At 38.5% G+C, this 22,626-nt stretch overlaps 2 protein-coding genes across 2 annotated transcripts in view; one reads left to right on the top strand and one right to left on the bottom strand.

The window, feature by feature from the left end:
- Window positions 1-12,505, bottom strand: part of LOC124145877 (integrator complex subunit 13-like) — a 414,821-nt gene extending 402,316 nt beyond the window's left edge. The window contains exons 1-4 of the mRNA XM_046515831.2: window positions 11,942-12,505; window positions 8,247-8,312; window positions 7,369-7,562; window positions 5,128-5,208 (exon numbers count right to left, since the gene is read on the bottom strand). Of these exons, the coding sequence (XP_046371787.2) occupies window positions 5,128-5,208; window positions 7,369-7,562; window positions 8,247-8,312; window positions 11,942-12,202 (602 nt within the window). The 5' untranslated portion in view covers window positions 12,203-12,505. The remainder of the gene's footprint in view (window positions 1-5,127; window positions 5,209-7,368; window positions 7,563-8,246; window positions 8,313-11,941) is intronic.
- A 301-nt stretch (window positions 12,506-12,806) lies between these two features.
- Window positions 12,807-16,602, top strand: LOC124145880 (EF-hand calcium-binding domain-containing protein 10-like). Its single transcript, XM_046515835.2, has 4 exons — window positions 12,807-12,960; window positions 13,577-13,741; window positions 15,097-15,187; window positions 16,449-16,602. Exons 1-4 carry the CDS (start codon window positions 12,849-12,851, stop codon window positions 16,489-16,491), a joined length of 411 nt encoding a protein of 136 aa, XP_046371791.1. The 5' UTR covers window positions 12,807-12,848; the 3' UTR covers window positions 16,492-16,602.
- Window positions 16,603-22,626: the final 6,024 nt, after the last annotated feature.

The raw sequence follows: 22,626 nt of genomic DNA, 5'->3' as shown, positions 1-22,626 counted from the left end.
GTAACTTCTATTTTGTGACTATTTTTCTGTTTGAATCCCAGTTTGCCCTGATGATAGGTTCAACAGCACCAAACCCTTCTTCATCGGTTTCACAAAGTGTCAAACGTCTAAGATCACTTCTGGCTTTCCTCACACAGTAAGCCTACAGGCCATGATCTAACTGGCATACTGTTCAAAGCAGCAGTAAACAAAACTCACTCACTCACTCCATCTAATCATGCAAATGGAAACTAGTATTTAAAAATCCTAAGTCATGAGCTACAGGTCCTCTTGAATGCCATACCCTCCAGTTGAACAAAATTATTTTTGCAAAGTGTTAGATTTCTTATCATTGTGTGAGTGTTTTCTGTCTCAACTAAAACTGAACACTCTGAGTTAAAACACTGCCTCTGTGGTCTAGTTGAGCATCTGCCTGGCGACTGGAAGGTGGGTGGCTCAATCACTTGGCTATGGCATACCAAAAGACACTAAAAGATGGCAATGATGGTACTCTCCCTGCCTGGCGCTCGGCATTAAGGGGCTTAAACAACAATCTCATTCAAATCAGATCTTAGTTTTCGCTACCGCTAAACAAAGATCTGAGGACATCCCATTACGGGTCACGTCAGACCGACATTGCGCAAACTTTGACCGACCAATTGAATGATCAATCAGGAGGCAGCTTTCTCGTGCTTTACGGCACTTATTTCAAAATGGCGTCTCCGCTTCGAAATATAATTATTTTGACAAATTCTCGATTACAGATATGAAACCTGAACATAAAATCATTCTGGAATGGCTACTAGATGGTCTAGATTGTAAGGATTCAGTCGTTTAACCCGTAACTATCGTTCGGAATACCCCATGCTAACGTTTTCGAGGTTGCATGATCAGAAATCACATTCGGACTGTCACTCTCATAATCTGGTAAGCCACGCTCTGATTGGTCGGATGAAAGGTCGTTCTGACGTGACCCCTAATGGGATGTCTTCAGATCTTTGTTCAGCGGTAGCGAGAACTAAGGTCTGATTTTAATGAGATTGCTAAAACAAGGACTGGTCAGCTTGGTGTGCCTGAATGGGGTATTCATGTTTAACAGCGCGCGCGCGCGCACACACACACACACACACACACACACACACACACACACACACACACACACACACACACACACACACACACACACACACACACACACACACACACACACACACACACACACACACACACACACACACACACACATCACCACACACTCAGATGCATGCACATACTCTTTATGAAATGTTAAACCCCCTGTCAACTCACCTGAGTTGAAATCAATGGAAGGGAAGTAACTCTCATAATCACTAGAGGAAGTGCTGTAAAATTTCTAAATTAGCTTCCTTGTTCAGCTGACCATGCTGATGAGTGAGTGAGTGAGTGAGTTGGGTTTAATGCCGCATTTAACTTTATTCCAGTTTATACAGATCATATGTTGTTGCATAACCATCACTACATTGAACATGTTGAACTGTTCAAGCACCTGTTGAGTTCAACATATACACCACATATGACCATACATTTGCACAACTTACTGGCATGGTTGGTTTGTTGTTTAATGCTCCACTAAGCAATATTCCAGTGAGTGAGTGAGTGAGTGAGTGAGTGAGTGAGTGAGTGGTTGAATGAGTGAGTGAGTGGTTGAGTGAGTTAGTGAGTGAGTGAGTGAGTGAGTGGTTGAGTGAGTGGTTGAGTGAGTGGTTGAGTGGTTGAGTGAGTGAGTGAGTGAGTGAGTGAGTGAGTGAGTGAGTGAGTGAGTGAGTGAGAGAGAGAGAGGTTTTCATGCCACTCTTAGCAATATTCCAGCAATATCACGGTGGGGGGCACACTCACTCACTCCTTGGGGTAAATGACTTTCCGGAAAAAGATTCTACTTCAGTTAAATCTAAGTCCAGCTTCTTTTCAAAGAAATGAGTAAATTTTAAAAATTAATACATCAAGGAAAATCACTAGCCTACATCATGTATATGTGAATGGTTCATGAAGAAGCATTTGACTTAAAACATATCTGTGACGTCATTCCATTGTTTTAACGCTCCATTATTTTTCAGGAATGGAGAGTTGCTTGTCAACTGTACATTATCTTGAACATGTTGAAGCCACATTTGAATTAATTTCCATTTGGTGCAGATGGAACTATTTTTTACATTTATTTACAAGTGAATATTTTCAATTTTCTCTGAAAACATGTGTTGTCAGCGGGGTTCGAACCCATATCGTTAGATTTGAAAAACGTGTCAATCTCAGCTACTGCGGCACCTGAAGGCATGGTGTGAAATTAACTATTAAATATTTTCATAATTTTGCATAATGCTTAAAAGCTCAAAATAATATGTATATAGTTTGTGTTAGAGCAGGTTACTCACAACAATGTTCATATTTATAGCAGTTAGATAAACCTGGACGAAAAAAAAAGAGAAGCTAATATAAATATCGCTTGTTCGGGGCTCTATATTTCCTATTAAACCCATCAGCATGTATTAACAATGTGCAAGCGATTGATAAATACTAGTTTAGGATCCAACGAAATTATGAAGAGCCGTGTACCATGCATTGTAAATGTCAGCTCGCGATGGAGCTTGGTGTACGTGCAACAGCGTCAGAGAACGTATTCCTCGTGCATCACGCAAGGGCGACTCACGCAGTATAAATACAGACAACAAAGAGTTCTGGTTTATTTTTCAAATATTTTCAACCACAGAATATTTTGTCAAAGTGTAAAATAAAAGTAGGGATAAGTTTTAAGTAGTGGAATATCCTCGTAACTCTCCATTCCCCTCTACATAATGTAGTTCTGCTGCACAAGAACCAAAAAATAAAAGGTAGACATGCTTATCAGCATATTTCATGTGATAAATGCAGTTGGGTCAAACATAATCTAAATAAAAATATTTTGTAGAAAAATCAGAAAATCAATTTTAATAAACACTTACCTGTAATCACCGTAACTATGACAACATCAGGGGTCTTCCACAGTCTTGAACTTCACACAGTCAGTCAATGTCACATGATCACCTTCCATCGATAGCAGTTCCAAGTATCTTCAGTGAGCGGGATGATAAATAACTGTTCTGACAACGCCTCTTCTTTCACAGACCATCTTTTGTATGACAGGAATTGTTAACACGAAAGTAACTTCCCCATTTGGCTGGTGATGATATGATGAAATGTCCATGTAAAGTCTCACAATAAGACATCAATGAAGGTAGTTGCATGGAAAACATCCTGGGTTGTAAATCTCAAAGTCTCACAATCTCAAACGGATATACTGCCAAAGAGTATCTGTTCCTGTTGTGAAATTCTATGTTCAAGAATTATTCCCATGGAACAGTTTTGATTATGTAAATCTTTCCACGATACATTGACATTGGCAATATTTGTCCTGCATGAAACTAATCCAATGTGGATCTGACCATGGTTGACAACTTGAGTACACTTTCTGTTAATCTTGCTCCCAATGTTTGAACACAAGCAAAGAATGCACAACAGTTTCTGTGATAATAAAAGCTGGCCATCAATGACAACTGAATATAAGATTTCATTGACTCTTTTCACTTCTTTTCGACATTGTATTCCAACAAGGTGGACTTGTGTTCATGTGTAGCCATCCTCTGAGCTGCGATGTTCAGTGTCTGTGGAGACTGGTGCCATCGTCTTCCTGTCACTGTTATGGGCTTCAGGACACTTCAATAATCACTGAGCATCTATATCTGAACCTGCTATGTATGTTAAGGTTTTGGAAAAATTGGCAGGAGACTAAATTTCATTTGGTATTCAAGTATGAAATTCTGTTCTATCAAGTATAACATCAACATCATATTGAAGAGAGCATACAATCAAACTGAAAGCAAGACTTCAACATGTTCAACATGTTCAATTAAAAAAACATATTTCAACAAATTAATGAGTGAGTGAGTGAGTTGTGTTTAACGCCGCTTTTAACAGTATTCCAGTTATATCACGACGGGAGGAAAGCCCGAAGAGATGCAGGTCTTAGACGTTTACCACTTCGGTGAAACCCACGACCATGGGTATGGTGCTGACAAACCTAGAAACATAATCGGGGCGAACCGGGATCTGAACCCACAATCAGAGGTTTCTGGTGTCAAGGGACGCAACTCCGCACATCAACTAATTAATCGGCACATAACAATCTCAATGCTACCATCATGACCATGTAATATCATTATGCATTTGGCAATGCAAAAGGTAATACTGAGGATTCTTTACCATTTCATTGATATATCTGCCAAAGTAAAGTCTTGGACACTCTTGGAACTCAGGGCAAGCACTAACAATGATATTATTCTTCACATGAAACGTACAAGAATGACTCACACTATCATGAACTCCCTGACTGTTCTTAAAAACAATATCACATTAAAGGCTTAAAAAAAAGAAAGAATTGGTTCTCAGTTTCTCAGGCAATGTTTTTTTAAAATATAGTGCAGGCAGGCGGCGTCTTTTTTTCTTTTTCTTTTTTATGAAACATGCGGCGAACTTTATGATGATGCGGGCGGTGCCTGAGAACCCAGACTATTTTTTTTAAGCCAAATAAAGATATTTGACAAAGTACTGACCCTGAATTTTAATCTTTGTCCATAAATTGTAATTTCACTTACTAAGCCTCAATACTAGACTCATTGACAGTCGTAAGTCTATGTTAAACCATAGACTTACGATAGCCCACTGAAAGTGTTTGCAGTAATCGTATGTCATTACACTGTCGATATTTTATAGTCCTACAACTGAAAAAGCAACAGCACTGTAGCAGTTGTATATCTATATAAAACTATATGGTTATGGCTGTTGGTTGGTTTGTTGTTTAACGCCGCACTCAGCAATATTCCAGCTATATGATGGCGGTCTGTAAATAATCGAGTCTGGACCAGACAATCAAGTGATTGATACCATGAGCATCGATCCACGCAATTGGGATTGATGACATGCATCAACCAAGACAGCGAGCCTGACCACCCGATCCCGTTAGTCGCCTCTTACGACAAGCATAGTCGCCTTTTATGGCAAGCATGGGTTGCTGAAGACCTATTCTATCCCGGATCTTCCTGGATATACAAATATGGGACATTACTGACAAATACATACCCTTCCTGGTCCGCCTGCAGCTTATTGTGTTGAGTGATAGCATCCAGAACACACTCCTCCAGCATCCGGACATGAGCATCGCTGGCCACACAAAAACACAATACACAGTTAACTCCCTTTATCAATGCAACATTGTCGTCACATGGTAAGATTTGGTAACAGGTCTACAGCAAGTCACTAAAAATTTCAAAATGGGAATTCAAAATTCCAGATTCTGGTTACCATAAGTCATAATAGCCATATAATCATAGGGATGTTTGGGTTGGTAAATGTGCCATGTATTTCAATGACAGCAGGACCAATAAATTATGACAAAGAATATTATAGACAAGAAAGCAGTGTCATTATCCCCCACCATGGGCCACATGAGAATTTTGTTTGTTGATGTAGAAGTGAATATACAGGGACAAAGGGGGGCAAAGGGGGGGCGGGGTAACTCCAAAACAAAAACATTATGGCATCAGTCTTGATAAGTTCCCTGGAACCTTTTGTTGTTGTTGTTTGTTGTTTTACACCGCACTCAGCAATATTCCAGCTATATGACACTGGTTTGTAAATAATAGAGACTGGACCAGACAATCCTGTGATTGACATCATGAACATCGATCCACGCAATTGGGATACAATGACATGCATCAACCAAGTCAGCGAGTCTGACCACCTAATCCCATTAGTCGCCTCTTACGGCAAGCATAGTCGCCTTTTACGGCAAGCATAGTCACCTCTAATGACAAGCTTAGTCGCCTTGCAAGTATCATAAATAAGTTGTCCCCAATAATATTCCTTGTCATAATCATATCCAACTTCAAACTGCCAATAAACACTCTCAGGACCAATAAGATAAAACTGCTTCAATACTTAGTCTTCACGCCTGTACATGGTGAAACAATACGAAGATCAGCAGTAGCTGAAGCGTAATGCAAGGATGCAGCGTAACCATCAATAAAATTGGTTCCTTTGTTGTGAGTTTGGTTCAAAATCTCTTTGAACAGTATTTCAGTTACATTACAGCATTCCTGGTACCAGTTTGGAAGAGTTTCTGCTAGGTAACTTGGGTACCCGGGTCGGGTGGGTACTGAGTAGGACCCGGGTACACACAGGACTAACCGGACCCGTGGTTAGTCATGTGATATATTGTTTAATGACAAACATTATCTAAAACTCAATGGTTACACTACAAGTCACTAATGTTCACATTCCTTTCTAACTATGCACCCATTTCTCCTGATTTTTTACATGGTTGAATAGAGATAAAACTTAATTTAACTTCAGTGTATGCATGACCAGATTGTTGAATACTTGTATCTAAATACATTTTGCCAGGGCTATGCTAAAAATGTTTCCAATCGGACATTTTGAGACATCTCCTGAGACCAACAGTGGGTAACCGAGTAGGGTCGGGTAATAGGGGATGGGTACCCAGGTAGTAAATATGGACTCGTCCCAGCCCTGGTTTCTACTTTTCAAGGCAAACATAGCATCATGTACAGACATAACTGGTAACAGACACTAGAGTTATCTCCCTTGGACCAACTTCATCTTCACAAGCAACTTCAAACTAGTTTAACTACATCATGGAGATAGAAGCCATTTATTTTTAATGTAAATTTTAGACAACTTGGAATCAACTCAACATACTGTATTTAACGTAATAAGCGCCCAGGGCGCTCTCAAAATTAGAAATAGGGTGCTCTCATTAGAATAATATTTTGGTGAAAAAAACAGAGTTGAAAGATAAACTTTGTGGTTTATATGCAGACAGCCTGAAATGTTTATATACGACAGATATATTTTTCCATAATTTAATTGCCCATAATTAAGGATGCTTATAACACATGAGTGCGTATTATACGCGAATAAATTAGTCTTTGAACATTGATCAATTGGGAGGGGTGCTGATTGGGATTGTTCACTAGCCAATATATAAGCAAATATCGCTGTGGGCGCTTATTAGAGCGGGGCGCTTATTACGCCATTTCTTCACACCAGGGGGTATAGTATTGCCCAGTTACTATCATCGAAAAAGGTATAGATTCATCAACGTTTGAATCAAATTTGTTCAATGCCTCTCAATCTCTAAAAACAAATTTAACTTGATATTATAGTTTCAATAGACGCACACCTCTGTCAATTTTCTAATCGCCCAAGATGCTTATTACAGCAAATATTGTACGTCTTGGCAAGTTCCACATGTTGAAAAGAATAACACTATGTCATAAGTTACCATGGTTACTGGTATACCTTTTAAATGAAGTGAGGCAAATGATACGTCCATGGTTGTGCACGACCTCTCCATTTTCAACTTGATCAGACTGGGCTTCACTTGGTTCACACATGACCTCAACAGCCCGAGCCAAGCCGTGCATCACGCTGTACTCGTCCTCCGACTTGTTGCGACTTGTCGGCGGGCCCAGGTGAGCGAGAGCAATCATCAGCTGGAACATAGCATGTTGCAGCATCATTCAACCATGTTGTACATCTATAGCATGCATAATACTTTCTTATTACCGATAACTCATAATAATATTTTTTTATGGTCTCCAAGACTTTACTGTAAAATGTTGAGGTGTCCAAGATTATTGCACTTATATAGCAACGTGCATGCACGTGTGTGTGTGACTGCTTGTACTCGTCCGGACTGATGTTGATTTATAGTGCTAGCTCACTGAGATACCATACTGCAGTTTAACATGAATACCCCACTCAGACACAGTATACTGACTCCGAGCCGACCAGTCCTTGTTTTAGCCCCTTAATGCTGATCTCCAGACAGGGTAACAACAAGTACCATCTTTTACCATCACAGTGTATCAGATTGATGTGGGAGGAAAGCCTGAAGTGATGAAGGTCAACATGTTTACCATCTTGGTGAAACCCACAAGCACAGTTACGGTGCTGACAACACATTGACAAACCTAGACATGCTAGAATAATCAGAGTGAGTCTGACACTCAAATCCACAATAACAGCCGTCCGGCTTGCCTTAAGGAACGTAACACTGCACAGCAAATCCCGCCACATTAGACAACTAGGCCACCCATGCCGCCAAATTTTACAGCATCAAATGTCATAATGGAAAAGCTAATCCACATAACCTTGAGTGTTGAAAGATACTTTACCTGCTGTAAATTTTGTTCTTTCTGAGACCATGAATTTAGCGAATGATTTCCGGTGACAATGCGAATCTGAAAACAAAAACATATTCAAACATTAAAATTTCCTATTTACCATGTTTACAATGATTTTGACCATACATGCCTAATACATGTAATAGTAATACTTCAATCAGATTCTGTACATATGTAACATGTGTAATTATGTACGCTTTATATACACATGATACAGTTTGTTGAAAACAAATGAATTGACCACTACTGACAGGTGATACAGTGAGGTTTACCTTCAAAACATGACAAACATAAACCTGACGATGCCAGTTAATAAACTGAATATGTAATTAACACCAATTAACATTTATGATGCTAATCATGTACCATGAACATGCCAAAGGCATCAGCATGCTACTCTGAATTAAATATTTCCTGGCAGTTGCAAATCTACGAGTAAGCATAGGTACGCTAATAATAATGATAATAAAAATAATAATAATAATAATAGTAATAATTCACAGGTTTGTATACACTATGCAGCCCTGTCACCTGTGATTATCAGCTGATGATGACTTCAGGTTGATAAACAGTATAGCTCTTACATGTCTATTTTAACATGTTTAAGTAACCTAATGAGTGAGTGAGTGAGTTGGGTTTAACGCTGCTTTTAACATTATTCCAGTTATATCACTGCGTGTCAGCTTAATGTGGGAGGAAAGCCCAAAGTGATCCAGGTCTAGGACGTTTACCACTTCGATGAAACCCATGAGCACGGGTATGGTGCTGACAAACCTAGAAACATAATCGGGGCAAACGGGGATTCGAACCCACAATGAAAAGTTTCTGGCGTGCCCAAGGGATGCAAGTCTGCACAGTGAATCGCGGCGCCTTAGACAACTGGGTCATTCGTGCCCCAAAGTAAGCTAATGAAATGAGGCCATTAATAATTAATGACTTCCCTCTCGCTTGAACCAGGTCTTTGCTTAGTAAATGTGTTAAAAGTAGTGACAATCATCAGCAATATGTATTCACAGGTGAGGTGATGGAGGAACGAAGTGTATACAAATCCGGGAAGAATGGAAATATGACCCGGGAAGTATTGAACATGTTGAAATATGATCCATGAAAGGACATGTAAGATAAGAAGAGATACCTCAGTCAGCAATGTTCCATCTACATAAAATAGAGACACCTTTTAATGGAATCCTGACTTAGCAAACCAGTGACTGATAGCATGAGCAATGATCAACGACATATGGGTGCAGTGCCACACAATCTGCCAAGCCTGCATTATCATCTGGAAATATAAAGGGTTTCTGACAAGACCCTCCACACGGATTATTATCACTCACGAGTGATCCTGATGCCATTTGGCAACACTCGTCCCATTCCGTAATCTACATGATGCCGAGTGGTGAGGAATGAGGCGATGTGGCTCAAAGGGTCAGACATTGAATTCATGTGTATGCATGAATGACAGTCTTAATAATTCATTTGGCGATTTTGTGACCGAACAGTGTGGGAGGGAACACTGTAAGGATCATGTGGATCATAGTAGTGAGTGAGTTTGGTTTAACACCGCTTTTAACAGTATTCCAGTTATATCACGGCGTGTCAGCTTCATGTGGGAGGAAAGCCCAAAGTGATGCAGGTCTCAGATCTTTACCACTTCGGTGAAACCCACGAGCACGGGTATGGTGCTGACAAACCTAGAAACATAATTGGGGCGAACCGGGATTCTAACCCACAATCATAGGTTTCTGGCCTACCAAAGGGACGCAACTCTGCACAGAGAATCACAGCGCCTTAGAAGACTGGGCCACCCGTGGCCCCCATCATAGTAAGGAACTTGGAGTAGGAAGGTATAGGCATGGCTTCTGACACCTCGAGGGTCGGCTTTTGAATCATTACTGACAGAAGTGTAGGCCTATAGCCCAGTGAGTAAAAGTGGCTCATGTGGAAATTCCATGACAGTTTCTTGTAGCCAAAACATATGACATGGAACTACTTCATCCTGGTCACTCAGCGTTTTTAGGAGAAAACTAAATCCAACTGAGAAAAAGTGAAAATAAACAGGAAAAACCTGACAATAGCATTTATTTGCACGCTTTGTGTGTTCAGCTCCCATGCTTGAAAATGTATCAGATGGGGGTAAAGCCCCTGTAGACCCCCAAACACGGCTTGTAAAGCCTTGTATTTATCCTTGTCATTACAAATGTAATTGATTTATTGCAAAAGAAGTCCCACAGTATATATATGTATGGTTTGGACTGGCAATGTTAACATGTGTGCAATGTCAATAAATAAATACCTAATTAACTGCATTCCTGTCCATAGTTATGAAAACCGAATAATTATTTTTAGAATATTAGTTCCCTTTTACCATGTTTACAATCCATTAACCACATGAGTTAACATGGTTAAGTTAAAACTGAAACAAATATATATACATGATATATTGAAAATACAAATGTTTTCATAAACTGGTGCCTGCTATAAAATGTGTTGCCGCATATATATTTATTGAACAAATATTGAAAACTCTCAACATTGATGGACTTATTCAATGGCATAGCATGTAGAAATAGATCATTGAGAGCAGCTTTATGCACACTCAATGACCCCTGGTGATATTGTCAAAGACTATCTGTACCTGTAGTGAAATTGTTCCTTTGTGCTAATTTTCTAAAGGGCGGGGGAATTATAAAAAAAAGAAGTTTTCACAAAGAATTATTTTCCACAATACACTTACAATATTTGTTGGAACTTATTCCATGCAGACTGATGGGTGCAGGCTAAAACGGCACCTCAGCAAAACGTCACCGATTTCTCTGGCGAAAACGGCACCGCATTTGGCGAAAACGGCTACTATGTGTCGGGCGAAAACGGAACCTCTATGTTTAATAACGATAACAACGATTTTTGTAGTAATATATAGGGTTTTGCTGAGGTGCCGTTTTAGCTCCATAATATATAGGGTTTATTTACATGGTATTTGATGTATTGAGTACATCTGAAGCCGTAATGTGAATTTCCGATAGGTTTGGTACTCTCATTTCTTCAGCATCTTCTGACTGGAAACTGACATGAAAGTTACCGATCACCTCTTCAATGACGGGAGCTACGCATTTCACACAGCGGAAAGGGAAGTCAGTATGGCAAATTTCTCTATAACGGGCCATAGAAAGTCCGGTTCCACTGGTCACAGTTATCACATGAGACAGCATGTTGATTTTTTTTCTGTCATTCTTCTCGCATGCAACACATCGAAAGGCCATTGTGAATAATTGGCATACCATGTTAGGCCTCTTAAATACAGTTTCAGCTTAAATTGAGTAAAGGTACTTAAAACTTCAAAGCGTATAGTGAATAAAAGTCGGTGAGTAAATTGGAGTAGGGGGCTAATTTCTTATTTGTTTTGTTTTTTACAAAGCATGTTATGTTTTCACCATAAGTTGAGTTGCGTATAAGCTAAGTTGGATTATAGTTGGAGCAGAGGCTAATTTCTAATGTAAACTTGTTTTAACATCTCACAATTATTGGCCTTTGCAAGTTACAATGTAAGTTTAATATCATTCATTTGACCAAGGTAAAAAAAAAAATATGGTGCCGTTTTCGCCCGGTGCCGTTTTGCTGAGGTGCCGTTTTCGCTATAACCCCAGACTGATCATTGTTGACAATTATCAGATAGTCCGGGTACATACCAACTTTCTCACTGGGTAGATGTCAAATACAATTCGCATGTATTCCATCATGCATTCCACGCTGCAGGTCCATAACGTCTTTGTGATCGGAGCTGCTGGGATTATACCTGGTGTTTTGGACCTTGTTATCACATCATATTCAATTGGCTGTTTACTAGATTTACTGAAATATGGATGTCTATCTAGAACAAAAAGGGTTTTGTGTGACGATTTCAGAGAGTTCGCAAACACTTGATCCGACATGCAATCTGACATAGCCATGTTGACGTTTATGTTAAGACGTCTCGCTTAGATCTTTGAAGATGTTTCACTGAACAGGTAATCAGCTGGTGCTTGTCTTGAGACTTGACTTCGTCCTGTATTTGCTTCCCTTTGGTCTTCAAGTTCAACCCGATGCACAGCAGCTGTAAAGCCGCATAACCGATGACAATAGCGTATCCGTATCCGGAAGTGTTAATTCTTTATTTTAAGCACGTGCAATCCTTTTCTCCGAATTTTTTTATTCATGTAAACAACTCGTGCTCTCCCGCCTGATTAGGATAACATGTCAAATGGGCGCTGCCATTTTGAAAAGACCCGGATGAAAACAAATCTTCATTTTTATCAATATTGTTCATTATGTGTTATATTTCGGAATATTTCTCTTCATTGCAAGTGTAATAGCTTATTATAATGGCCAAAGCAACCGTATGATTTATTTTACAAAGTACTGGATTTGACTTATGATCTCAGGCCAAAAACTGATAGACTGGGCTCCTGTCTATCCGTTTTCGTTTAATCAAACACACTAAGTTTGCTGCGCGAACCTTCTCTGGCGCCAGTTTAGTAGCTGACTGCGCAATTGCAAGTTCCGCATAGCTATTTAAGGACCAGTTTGCGTTGCCATAACAAATTCATTTGTGACAAAATGGCAGCCGAGGAAGGACCTAGACAACTGGACGCTCATGAATACCTGGATAAACATAGAGTTATTGACCTTTTTAACAATTTAACATCCCAACTGATATACAGCAGACCTGGTAATTATAATTACGATCCTTACTTGAAACACCTTCACTGTTGGTATTCTATACTTTTGTGATGTAAACATTGATATTGATGGTGACCAGTCAGCAGGTAAGAGGAACCTTCACAAGCATCTTTAGGAGGTGGCTCACTTTAGCTATATAGATCTCAAAATAAACAGAAAAAATTACAATGCTTGCATTTGTATCGTACTCCTAACCAAAATGACTACATATTTAGTAAAATGCATTACCATTAAAGTCTAGTGGACATTAGAATAATAACAGGGAAAACAAATTCAAAATGGTGGATTATTAAGGTAAATTTCATTCTTTCCATTCCATAATATATATATATATATATATAATTGGCAAAATATAAAATAAAATAATAAATATACATCTTCAGACATCATCAATTTCTGACTGGCATGATTATCACGATTCATGAGGGTTAGAACCTATGTCTTGTTTTTAAGATAAAGTTTTTTACTCAAGGAAAATTGTATCAGTTGCCAGGTGGTTAATATTTTCACTGTTTTGAGTTTTTTTAATCAAATAGCATGTGATTGGGTATTATGCACTGAGTAGTCAGGAAATATATTACACATTTTTATTCTTCTTATTGCAGATGATCCGAAAAAATTCCTCATCGGTACACTGGAGAAGCTTCACAAGTGTCGGAGCACAAAGTTAGACATCCCAAGTCTGTTTGACGACTCCAACATTCACTCTGTGTTTGGAATGCTAGATCCCACAAACAGGGGCTACATTACCCTACAGCAATACTATGAAGGTAGGTTACTATGGTTACTGTGCTGAATGATCATAGTTAGATATACAAGTGGATGTACTGTTCTGGTGATAACCATTGTCAGTACACCACAGGCTTGTATACACAACATTCATTTATTATTTAAGGCTGATATGTGGAACGATAGTGACACATGTCAACTTTTAGTCAGGTAGAGAAATTTGACTGTGTAACTCAGAGTCCTACTCCATGCATGAACTTAACACTAATCCATCTTCCCAAGTCAAGGGAGTTAACAGACTATAAGTCCAGATTCAACCCTTGCTGAACTAGGCTGGAATTTCGTGGCTCGATCGTTGCGCTACTGATGGCTATTACATACCCCAGAAGGTCTACCACTAAACCACAGAGGGGGTCTTGATTAAAGACATGAAGAGATTTGGAAAAAATCTGTCGACAGTACACATGCTTCTACCCAAATCTGCACAACAGTTTATGAACCGGATATTGATTTCGTTACACGATTTTGATTGGACTATGCATAGACTCGGTAGTCCAGCCAAAATACAACTCCAAAATTCCAGCCTAGTTTGACAATGGTGGAAACTGGACTTTTATAGTCTGTTAACTCCCTTGCCTCGGAAAGGTGATACTAATCCCACCATTGCCTGATATTGAAGTTATGTGTGGAGTAGATGGCTGCCAGCCTATGGGACATGTTGCACACGAATTACTGGTTACCTCTGGCTTGAAGCAGGCCGTGACTTGATTTGTTGGTTAAAAATAAGGACTTTACTGCAAAGTTGTTGTATATGTATTGATGGGTGATAGAGGAAGACAGTGTATTTCAAACCATGAAGTATTGATCTCTTTTGAATATTTTAAGCTCATGGTTTGATTATGGCAACAAGTAAGAAACTAAACTAGTGTAGTTTTTATTAAGGTTATTGTCTTTGAAAGTATAAATGGGGGAAAGACCCCATTTGTCAGACAAATGTGTGTAGCCCATTATTTGTTACCTTATTTGGCATAAATTTGTTAACATTAGTCCATCTAACTGAAAAAATACATGCTGGTTTTTTTTCAGACCATTTTGTTAAATATTTTTACAGTAAGATGTACATGTATTATCTTCAAATATAGTTGGTTTCTTTACTTTTTTTTAAAGAGTCTACCTTTACCAGAGACTATATACATCATGATACATGTATACAATGAATATTATTATTATTTAACAGGAGAACGGGTCATTTGTTAGATTAAGATCACTTTGTGCAAGTGAGCCCTGAACCACTGCAGTTGAAAATATTTTGTATTTTAGATAAAGAATGCACAAATTAAATTTTCTGTGCATATGTGACTTCATATTATTGAAAGATATCCCAAATCTTTTTCAGCTCTGACAACTCTTGGTGTGAAAAAGTATGACGATCAGCCAGCTGGTGCTGATATAGACAGGATCACTTTTGATGTGTTTGTCCACGAAGCGTAAGTGCTTGTAACATATCATTCTTGTTGAAATGTTTTGTTTTCATCCAAACCAAGATGCACTGTTTAGTGTTTAAAAGTCAGTTGATATTCAGAATATAGTTTGATGTCATCAGAGATTGAGAGTCTTTTTGCAGATTTAAAAATAGGATTATACAACCAACACAAATCAAAGATAGTTTGAGGTAGATTTAGTCTCCATAATCAAAAAAAAAGAATCTCTCAAAAATGAGGAGGAAGGTATGACTTTATTTAAATACACATTACAGTATTTTATTGAAAAAAGTCACTGAACTTGACCCTTTAATACAATGTCACTTGTTAATCATTAAATTTTGTAAAAACATATTTTTTCATTAGCAATAAAGATGACTGACAGTGACACGCATGATGTAAAGTGACATGCCAATGCCCCAGAAATGTTTCCTTTTTAGCCAAAGTTATCATGTATGCAATCAATCCAGTAGATTTCCAGGAAGAGCAGATTCAGAGTAAAATCTGTAAACTTGATAAACTGAAACTATCTGCCTGCCTGACACTTTGAAAAAATGTGATGTACCTTCGCTTACATATATCAAAACACTATGTTCTTTGGAACTTGCTTTCTACATTCACAACCACCATGACCGACAACACTGAAGTCAGCGGACAAAAATCACTGGTTTTGCCACAATTTGTAAAAAAATTCAATTTGTTGTATCAGAGGAATTTGTTGCAAAGATATTGTACTGATTCCACCGAAATGGTAATGGGTGGCATCTCTGTATGAATAGTAGTTGGATGGGAGACCAAGTTTTCAGCTTGCTGATGATGTCAGAGGTAGAAAGCAGCATCTTCCCACTAGCCTGGACCAGTTTTGTTCATGTTAAATGTATCCCTAGGGCTAGCAGAATTTCAAACATCTTTGGGGATATTCCTCTATGTTATCAGGGGCACGGGTGGCCCAGTCGTCTAAGGTGCCGTGATTCGCTGTGCAGAGTTGCGTCCCTTGGGCATGCCAGAAACCTATGATTGTCGGTTCGAATCCCGGTTCGCCCCAATTATGTTTCTAGGTTTGTCAGCACCATACCCGTGCTCGTGGGTTTCACCGAAGTGGTAAATGTCTGAGACCTGCTTCACTTCGGGCTTTCCCCCTACATTAAGCTGACACGCCGCGATATGACTGGAATACTGTTAAAAGCGTTGTTAAACCCAACTCACTCACTAATTCATAATGTATAAGGAGTCTCGGGTTCTTAAAATATGTGTTTGCCTGTTTCAGGAAGAATGGGTTGACTGAAGCATCATCAACATTCAGCACCTAGGATACATGCATGCCTTTATGAATACCTGCCATTCATTTCTGTGTACATATTTGTGTTTTTCAAGAAGAAATATATTCTTCTCAGTGTAAAAAAATAAACCTTTCAAACTGACACATGAAATCTGTTCTTTATCTTGTCTCAAGATCAATTGATGTTGCAGATGATCTTTCTGAAATCTCTTGGTTTACATTGCTTTCCAACAACGTGGAGTGACACTGTCACATGTCATTGCTTTCCAACAGCTCGGAGTGACACTGTCACATGTCATTACTGCCCAAAAGAATGGAGTGACACTGTTTTCTGCCCATGGGCATTTGGTGACGTCACATGTCATTGCTCTCCAACAGCGTGGAGTGACACTGTCACATGTCATTACTGCCCAAAAGAATGGAGTGACACTGTTTTCTGCCCATGGGCATTTGGTGATGTCACATGTCATTGCTCTCCAACAGCGTGGGGTGACACGGTCACATGTCCTAACAGTCAAGAACAGACAAGAAAAAACATTGATATCATCTGTATTTTATCACATAAAATTATGCACAGTGATCTGGAGGTCAGCTGAACAAACAACAAAATCCTAACAACATAATATCTGTAACAGTATGTAATATACCCAATGACAGGAGCGTCCCGAGTATGTATAAGAGGGTTCTACATTCATGACTCTCTCGCCCAATGCAGTATGAAAACACATGTGATGTAATTTCATTGTAACAATATTTCCAAGGAGATATCGCTTGATCTTACCCAAGCGCTATCTCCTGTGGAAGCCAGTTTGGGATGATAATCTATATACACACAAACAACGATTCATCCATTCGATGCAGCCAATGCACACATCACAACCTCGTGTTGATGCTGTTCAAATCTTATGCATTTTTGAAAAATAATTTTTCTCAATCACTTAAGCTTCTTTGTTACAGAGGTAGATTTATCACATGACTCTTGGCAATTTTCCACATGATGTCTGCATCAACAAACTAAAGGTGTTATTTAAATTCTACAGTAAAATCAAGCCTAAAAAGTACAGATTTCCTATCAAATAAAATATCTCATAATGTATGAAAATACTTCATTTATATTTTATACCAGTTGACTTGAGGAATTTAATAAGACTTTGAGCCATATGAATACAAACATGTTTGGGAAAAATTGAAGATGGTCTTTCAGATAAGTCAGCCTAAACTTTGTAATGGTAAAAAAACAAAGTTAAATTTGAAGGAGAGTACTTGAAACTATTCCTATTATTAGTTTTATTATAACCTTAATTTGAGAATTCAGGAGCAATTAAATAAATGACCATAGACATCACACTTAATCTGGCCTTAATATATCCAAAGTATTTCACCAACACCGGGAGTGATTTCTTTGTGTAATAATGAAACATAACAATTATGGCTAATTCAGTTCCTTGTAAAACCGGAAAAGCCAGAACAGAACAACAAGTTGAAAAAGTATGAATTATGCAAATGATTTTATAACACGGGACATCTGATAAAATATAGGACACTCCAAAACAGACAGACAGAAGAGTCTCAGACAAAGTGGATACTAATTACCGTATTCGACGTAATAAGCACCCAGAACACTCTCAAAATTAGAAATAGGGGGCTCCTTTTAGAATATTAGTTTGGTGAAAAAGACAGAGTTGAAAGATCGTAAATTTCGTGGTTTATGCTGACAGCCTGAAATGTTTATACACAACAGTCACAGATATATTTTTCCTGGGTTTAATTGCCCATAAATGGGTGCATATAACACACAAGTGCGTATTATACATGAATAAATAAGTCTTGTGTACATTGATCAATCGGAAGGGGTGCTAATTGAGATTGTTCACAAGGCAATATATCAGCAAATATCGCCGTGGGCGCTTATTGGAGCGAGGCGCTCATTACATCGAATACAGTAAATGATAGCTGCATTTCCTTCCATTCACGTCAACATCTAACAAAAACAACTGCCAATAACATACATCATCATCATTATTTATATTATGTACAACGATATTTCGTTCTGAAAATATACAGCTGTTTTCATATGTCACTTCATGACAATAGCTGTTATATAACTTAAGGTTAAAAATATTACATTTTTAATTCTTTATCATATGTACATCATCAAAAAACAATTAAAATCTAATTTAATTAAAGATATTAAAAAGGCTTATTCTTTGAAAATAAATTGAGAGGGTGCCAATTCCAAAGAAGGTCTATCTGAGAAGACTTTGTGTTTCAGCTTCACCAATAGTCGCATTTTGAATGAGTGCACGCAATGACCTGCTATCCTGCACATGGATGAAAGTGAAGGCACTGTTTCTGTCCTATTCTTTCTGTGAAATAATCAAACTGTGGCTTGATTTTCAATCAATCTCTGTAAGAACTTAGTTTTCTTTGTTGTTTAATTACACACTCAGCAATATTCCAGCTAAATGAAAGTAGTTTGTATATACATGTGCCCGGGTCCGGATCAGACAATCCAGTGATTGACATCATGAGCATCGATCCACATAATTTCTATACGATGGCATGCATCAACCAAGTCCCCAAGACTGGCCAACCGATCCATTAGTCGCCTCTTAGAACAGACATTGCCAAGTATATATATATACTGTTAGCCGTCACGATACTTTCAAAACAAAATAAAAATCAAACTCATCTTTGCACAAGGTAAAGATTGTTTGATAGATTATTTTCATAATAAAACCTCATTAAAACATTACTTCGTTAAGTACATTGTTTTCAGTCCCTGCAGAAAAGGCTCACATACAAATTCCATGTTACAATTGTTTTTGTTAAGTGACAGTGCCCAAGCACTGTAGCTCACCTGGTACATTTACACTTTCAGTTGGAGATATTCATCTACATTGACAGTTGACTAACTTGATATTGTTGTAGAGGATCAGAAGATCCTTGTAGGATAAGGGTGACAGCTCTGGGTCACAGTGAATGTGGCGCTCTCCTCATTGTCATCATCATTGAACCAAACAACAAAAGTCTTATTGAATCTATTCGAATGTAAGAGCTAACTGTGCAACAACAAAACAACAGCGTCATCACTTGTGGGAATGCACATACTAATTTTCATATTTAGCAGTCCAGGCCTTTTATGGAGATGTCCACTGTCCATACATGTAGACATCGACGGACTATTAACAAGCAGGCAGAATCTCACTTGACCTTTGGTCCAGGTGAGCTACAAATGGAATGTCGTCTGTAAGATGTGAAACAATGAACAGATGATACACCATACATGAACCCGAATTAAAGATAAATTCCTGTAAAAGCATGACACCATCACATTCGATTTCTTACGAATAGTTACAGTTCTTTTTTAATCAAGCACCACTCCTATGTTAATCTGACATTAACAATTCCAAACTTTGTAATTCATGATAAATAACATGCACATTAAAAACGGAATATATACCACAACAGTTTTTTAAAAACATAACAATTTCTATAACAAATAAATTCTAGGTAACAGACAGAGTTAAACTCGGAAACAGAACCTGCAAGTTCAATGAGTGGTTAGACACTCGTAAGTTTATCCAACCGGAGATTGGAGATCACTGTCCCCAATTTAGCCAACCAGAATAACTCCAATACTCTAACAAACACACAAACGACAGTTGTAGCACTGACATTGCAGTGTTGAACAGGTCACAGGTAACGAACACAGCTTGACAAGGAGAATATTGCATGTTTATTGTCAGTGGACAATTCTATAACAATCTTTAGCAACCTAACTCAAACAGCCCTGCGTTGATAATTTGTTTTCATTGATTACCGGTACTTCCTGACGCTGTTGTTACCTTACTATCAAAGTGATATTAGATGGGCTGTAGCATAGGAACACGGGCATGTGCACAGCTGGGGACAAAGTTTATTAGAAAACTTCCGACAATATCTAGCAGTAGTGCCAAGATATCTCTATACATCATCTGTCAGGTCAAGAACTAACATTTCTCCGTGAACAGGACCCTGCTCAAACAGCTTGATAATCACAGCCATGGTTCAAACAAGGTTGTATTAAAATTATCACAAATTATCACAAAAGCCAACAATTTTAAGATTAATGAAAATCAGGTGGGGAAACATATTTTCGAGAATCTTCTCTTGTTTCACAGAGCTTTTGCTTATCACAAACTCCATCCCATGAACTGCAGGGACACAACAAAATAACACACTAATGTACACCTAGACCAGCAACCCTTTCACAGCTAGACTTAACCTCGGGACTTTGTCGACACACGACCTCAACAAGTATTTGAGTCATGAGGATGAACAGTCAGCCATTTCTAAGAAAAAAAAATCAATTTCAAGAGCAAGCAGTATCATCGGATATTGAGAGAACAATTTAGCTTAATGCGAGGACACATCCTCACAACCAAGTTCCTTGATGTTTCAACATTTACCTTGACCTTTTAGCCCTGTCACATGACCACCTATTCACCTTTGATGATACAACATTTATACCATCGTGATAACATAGTGATTGAGTTTGTGAGTGAGTATGGTTTTACGCTGCTTTTTAGCAATTTTCCAGCAATATCACAGCGGCGGACACCAGAAATGGGCTTTACAGATTGTACCCATGTTAGGAATTGAACCTGGGTCTTTGGCATGATGAGCAAACGCTTTATCCACTAGGCTACCCTGTGATAACATAGTAATCATAAGCTTCTACTGTCCACTGAACATAGATCGTGGTGAAGTACCTGGGTTTGAAGGACACTCGGAAATTCATCTCACATCTATTGTGGATCTGCAAACTGGCTAGAAAATCAGTTAAACATAGGTCTGGTCTATCATGAAAGTGTTATTCAATTCCCTGAACTAAATGTTCAGCTGTTAAAGAGCCATGTCTGTATTTCGCAAGTCCCTACTGTTACAATCTACCCATCAGCTAACAGCCACTGCAACAGGGCAACCTTCCATCGGTATTCCTGCACCATCACATACTGCTAGTACACAGCTGCCATATTGTTTCTGATATGACTAGTTCGTATTACAACTTGAACAAGTAATTCCTGATAAAACTCACGAATATCATTCAGTGATTTCAAAACATGTCATGTACATAAAAGCAAAGAAAAATTATGCCAGTATGTATATGTATGCCTAAAAACTACAGCAATATTTGCATGATTCTCCACGCCCTTCGTGCCTTTTTGTCTTCTATCAATTGTTGTACAGACTTTAATCTCAAAAGCCTCTGATTGGGGCGAATCGGGATTCAAACCCACAATTATAGGTTTCTGGTGTGCCCAAGGGACGCAACTCTGCACAGCGAATCGCGGCACATTAGACGACTGGGCAACCCGTGCCCCCGGAGAAGACATGAACAGTATTTGAGCAAACAATAACAATTCATTGAACATGTCATTTGTCTCGCAATTTGTGAAATGCGTAACAAGTTTTGATCGTTAACAGACCAAACTGAACCCAGTTGCAAATCTGGTTGCCCATGAATATTAATATATGCCCAAATATGGGCATTGTTGACATTTCTATGCTCGAATGTGAGAACATGACATCGCTAACACTTAAGATTTTTTTTCAGAATTTCTTCACCTTATGGTAATTTAATTCCACAGAGTTTTCACTGATGGCACAGTGATTTTCACCATGTACAACACATGTGTGACATACGGATTTAGTATCTTATTTCCTGCATCTTTATCTTGTAGGTAATAATACCATTTATTACCCACAGAGTTAGAAATAAACAAGTTCTTAAACATCATACGTGTGCTAGTGCAAATATCCCTTCTCGTGTACCAGTGTATTGTTTCAGTATTGTTGACATCATTCGAATCTTATTGTGACATAGGGTCAGAATGACGTCACACTAGAAATGACGTCATAGCTGATGACTGTTGACAAATTGTGTGTTTTTTTCAGGACAGCAGTGGTGATTGCTGCATGTTTCTAAAGGGGAGCTCAAAAGGATTAAGAAATAATGGGTAATGGCCATGACAAGTGAGTGAGTGAGTTGGGTTTAACGCCACTTTTAACATTATTCCAGTTATATCAGCTTAATGTGGGAGGAAAGCCCAAAGTGATGCAGGTCTCGGACGTTTACCACTTTTGTGAAACCCACAAGCACGGGTAAGGTGCTGACAAACCT

The sequence above is a fragment of the Haliotis rufescens genome, unplaced genomic scaffold (genome assembly GCF_023055435.1).
Source record: "Haliotis rufescens isolate VD_foot unplaced genomic scaffold, xgHalRufe1.0.p SCAF_45, whole genome shotgun sequence".
NCBI classification, from domain to species: Eukaryota; Metazoa; Mollusca; class Gastropoda; order Lepetellida; family Haliotidae; genus Haliotis; species Haliotis rufescens.
Note: the sequence above shows the minus strand (reverse complement) of the source record. Positions and strands in the feature narration are given on the sequence as shown.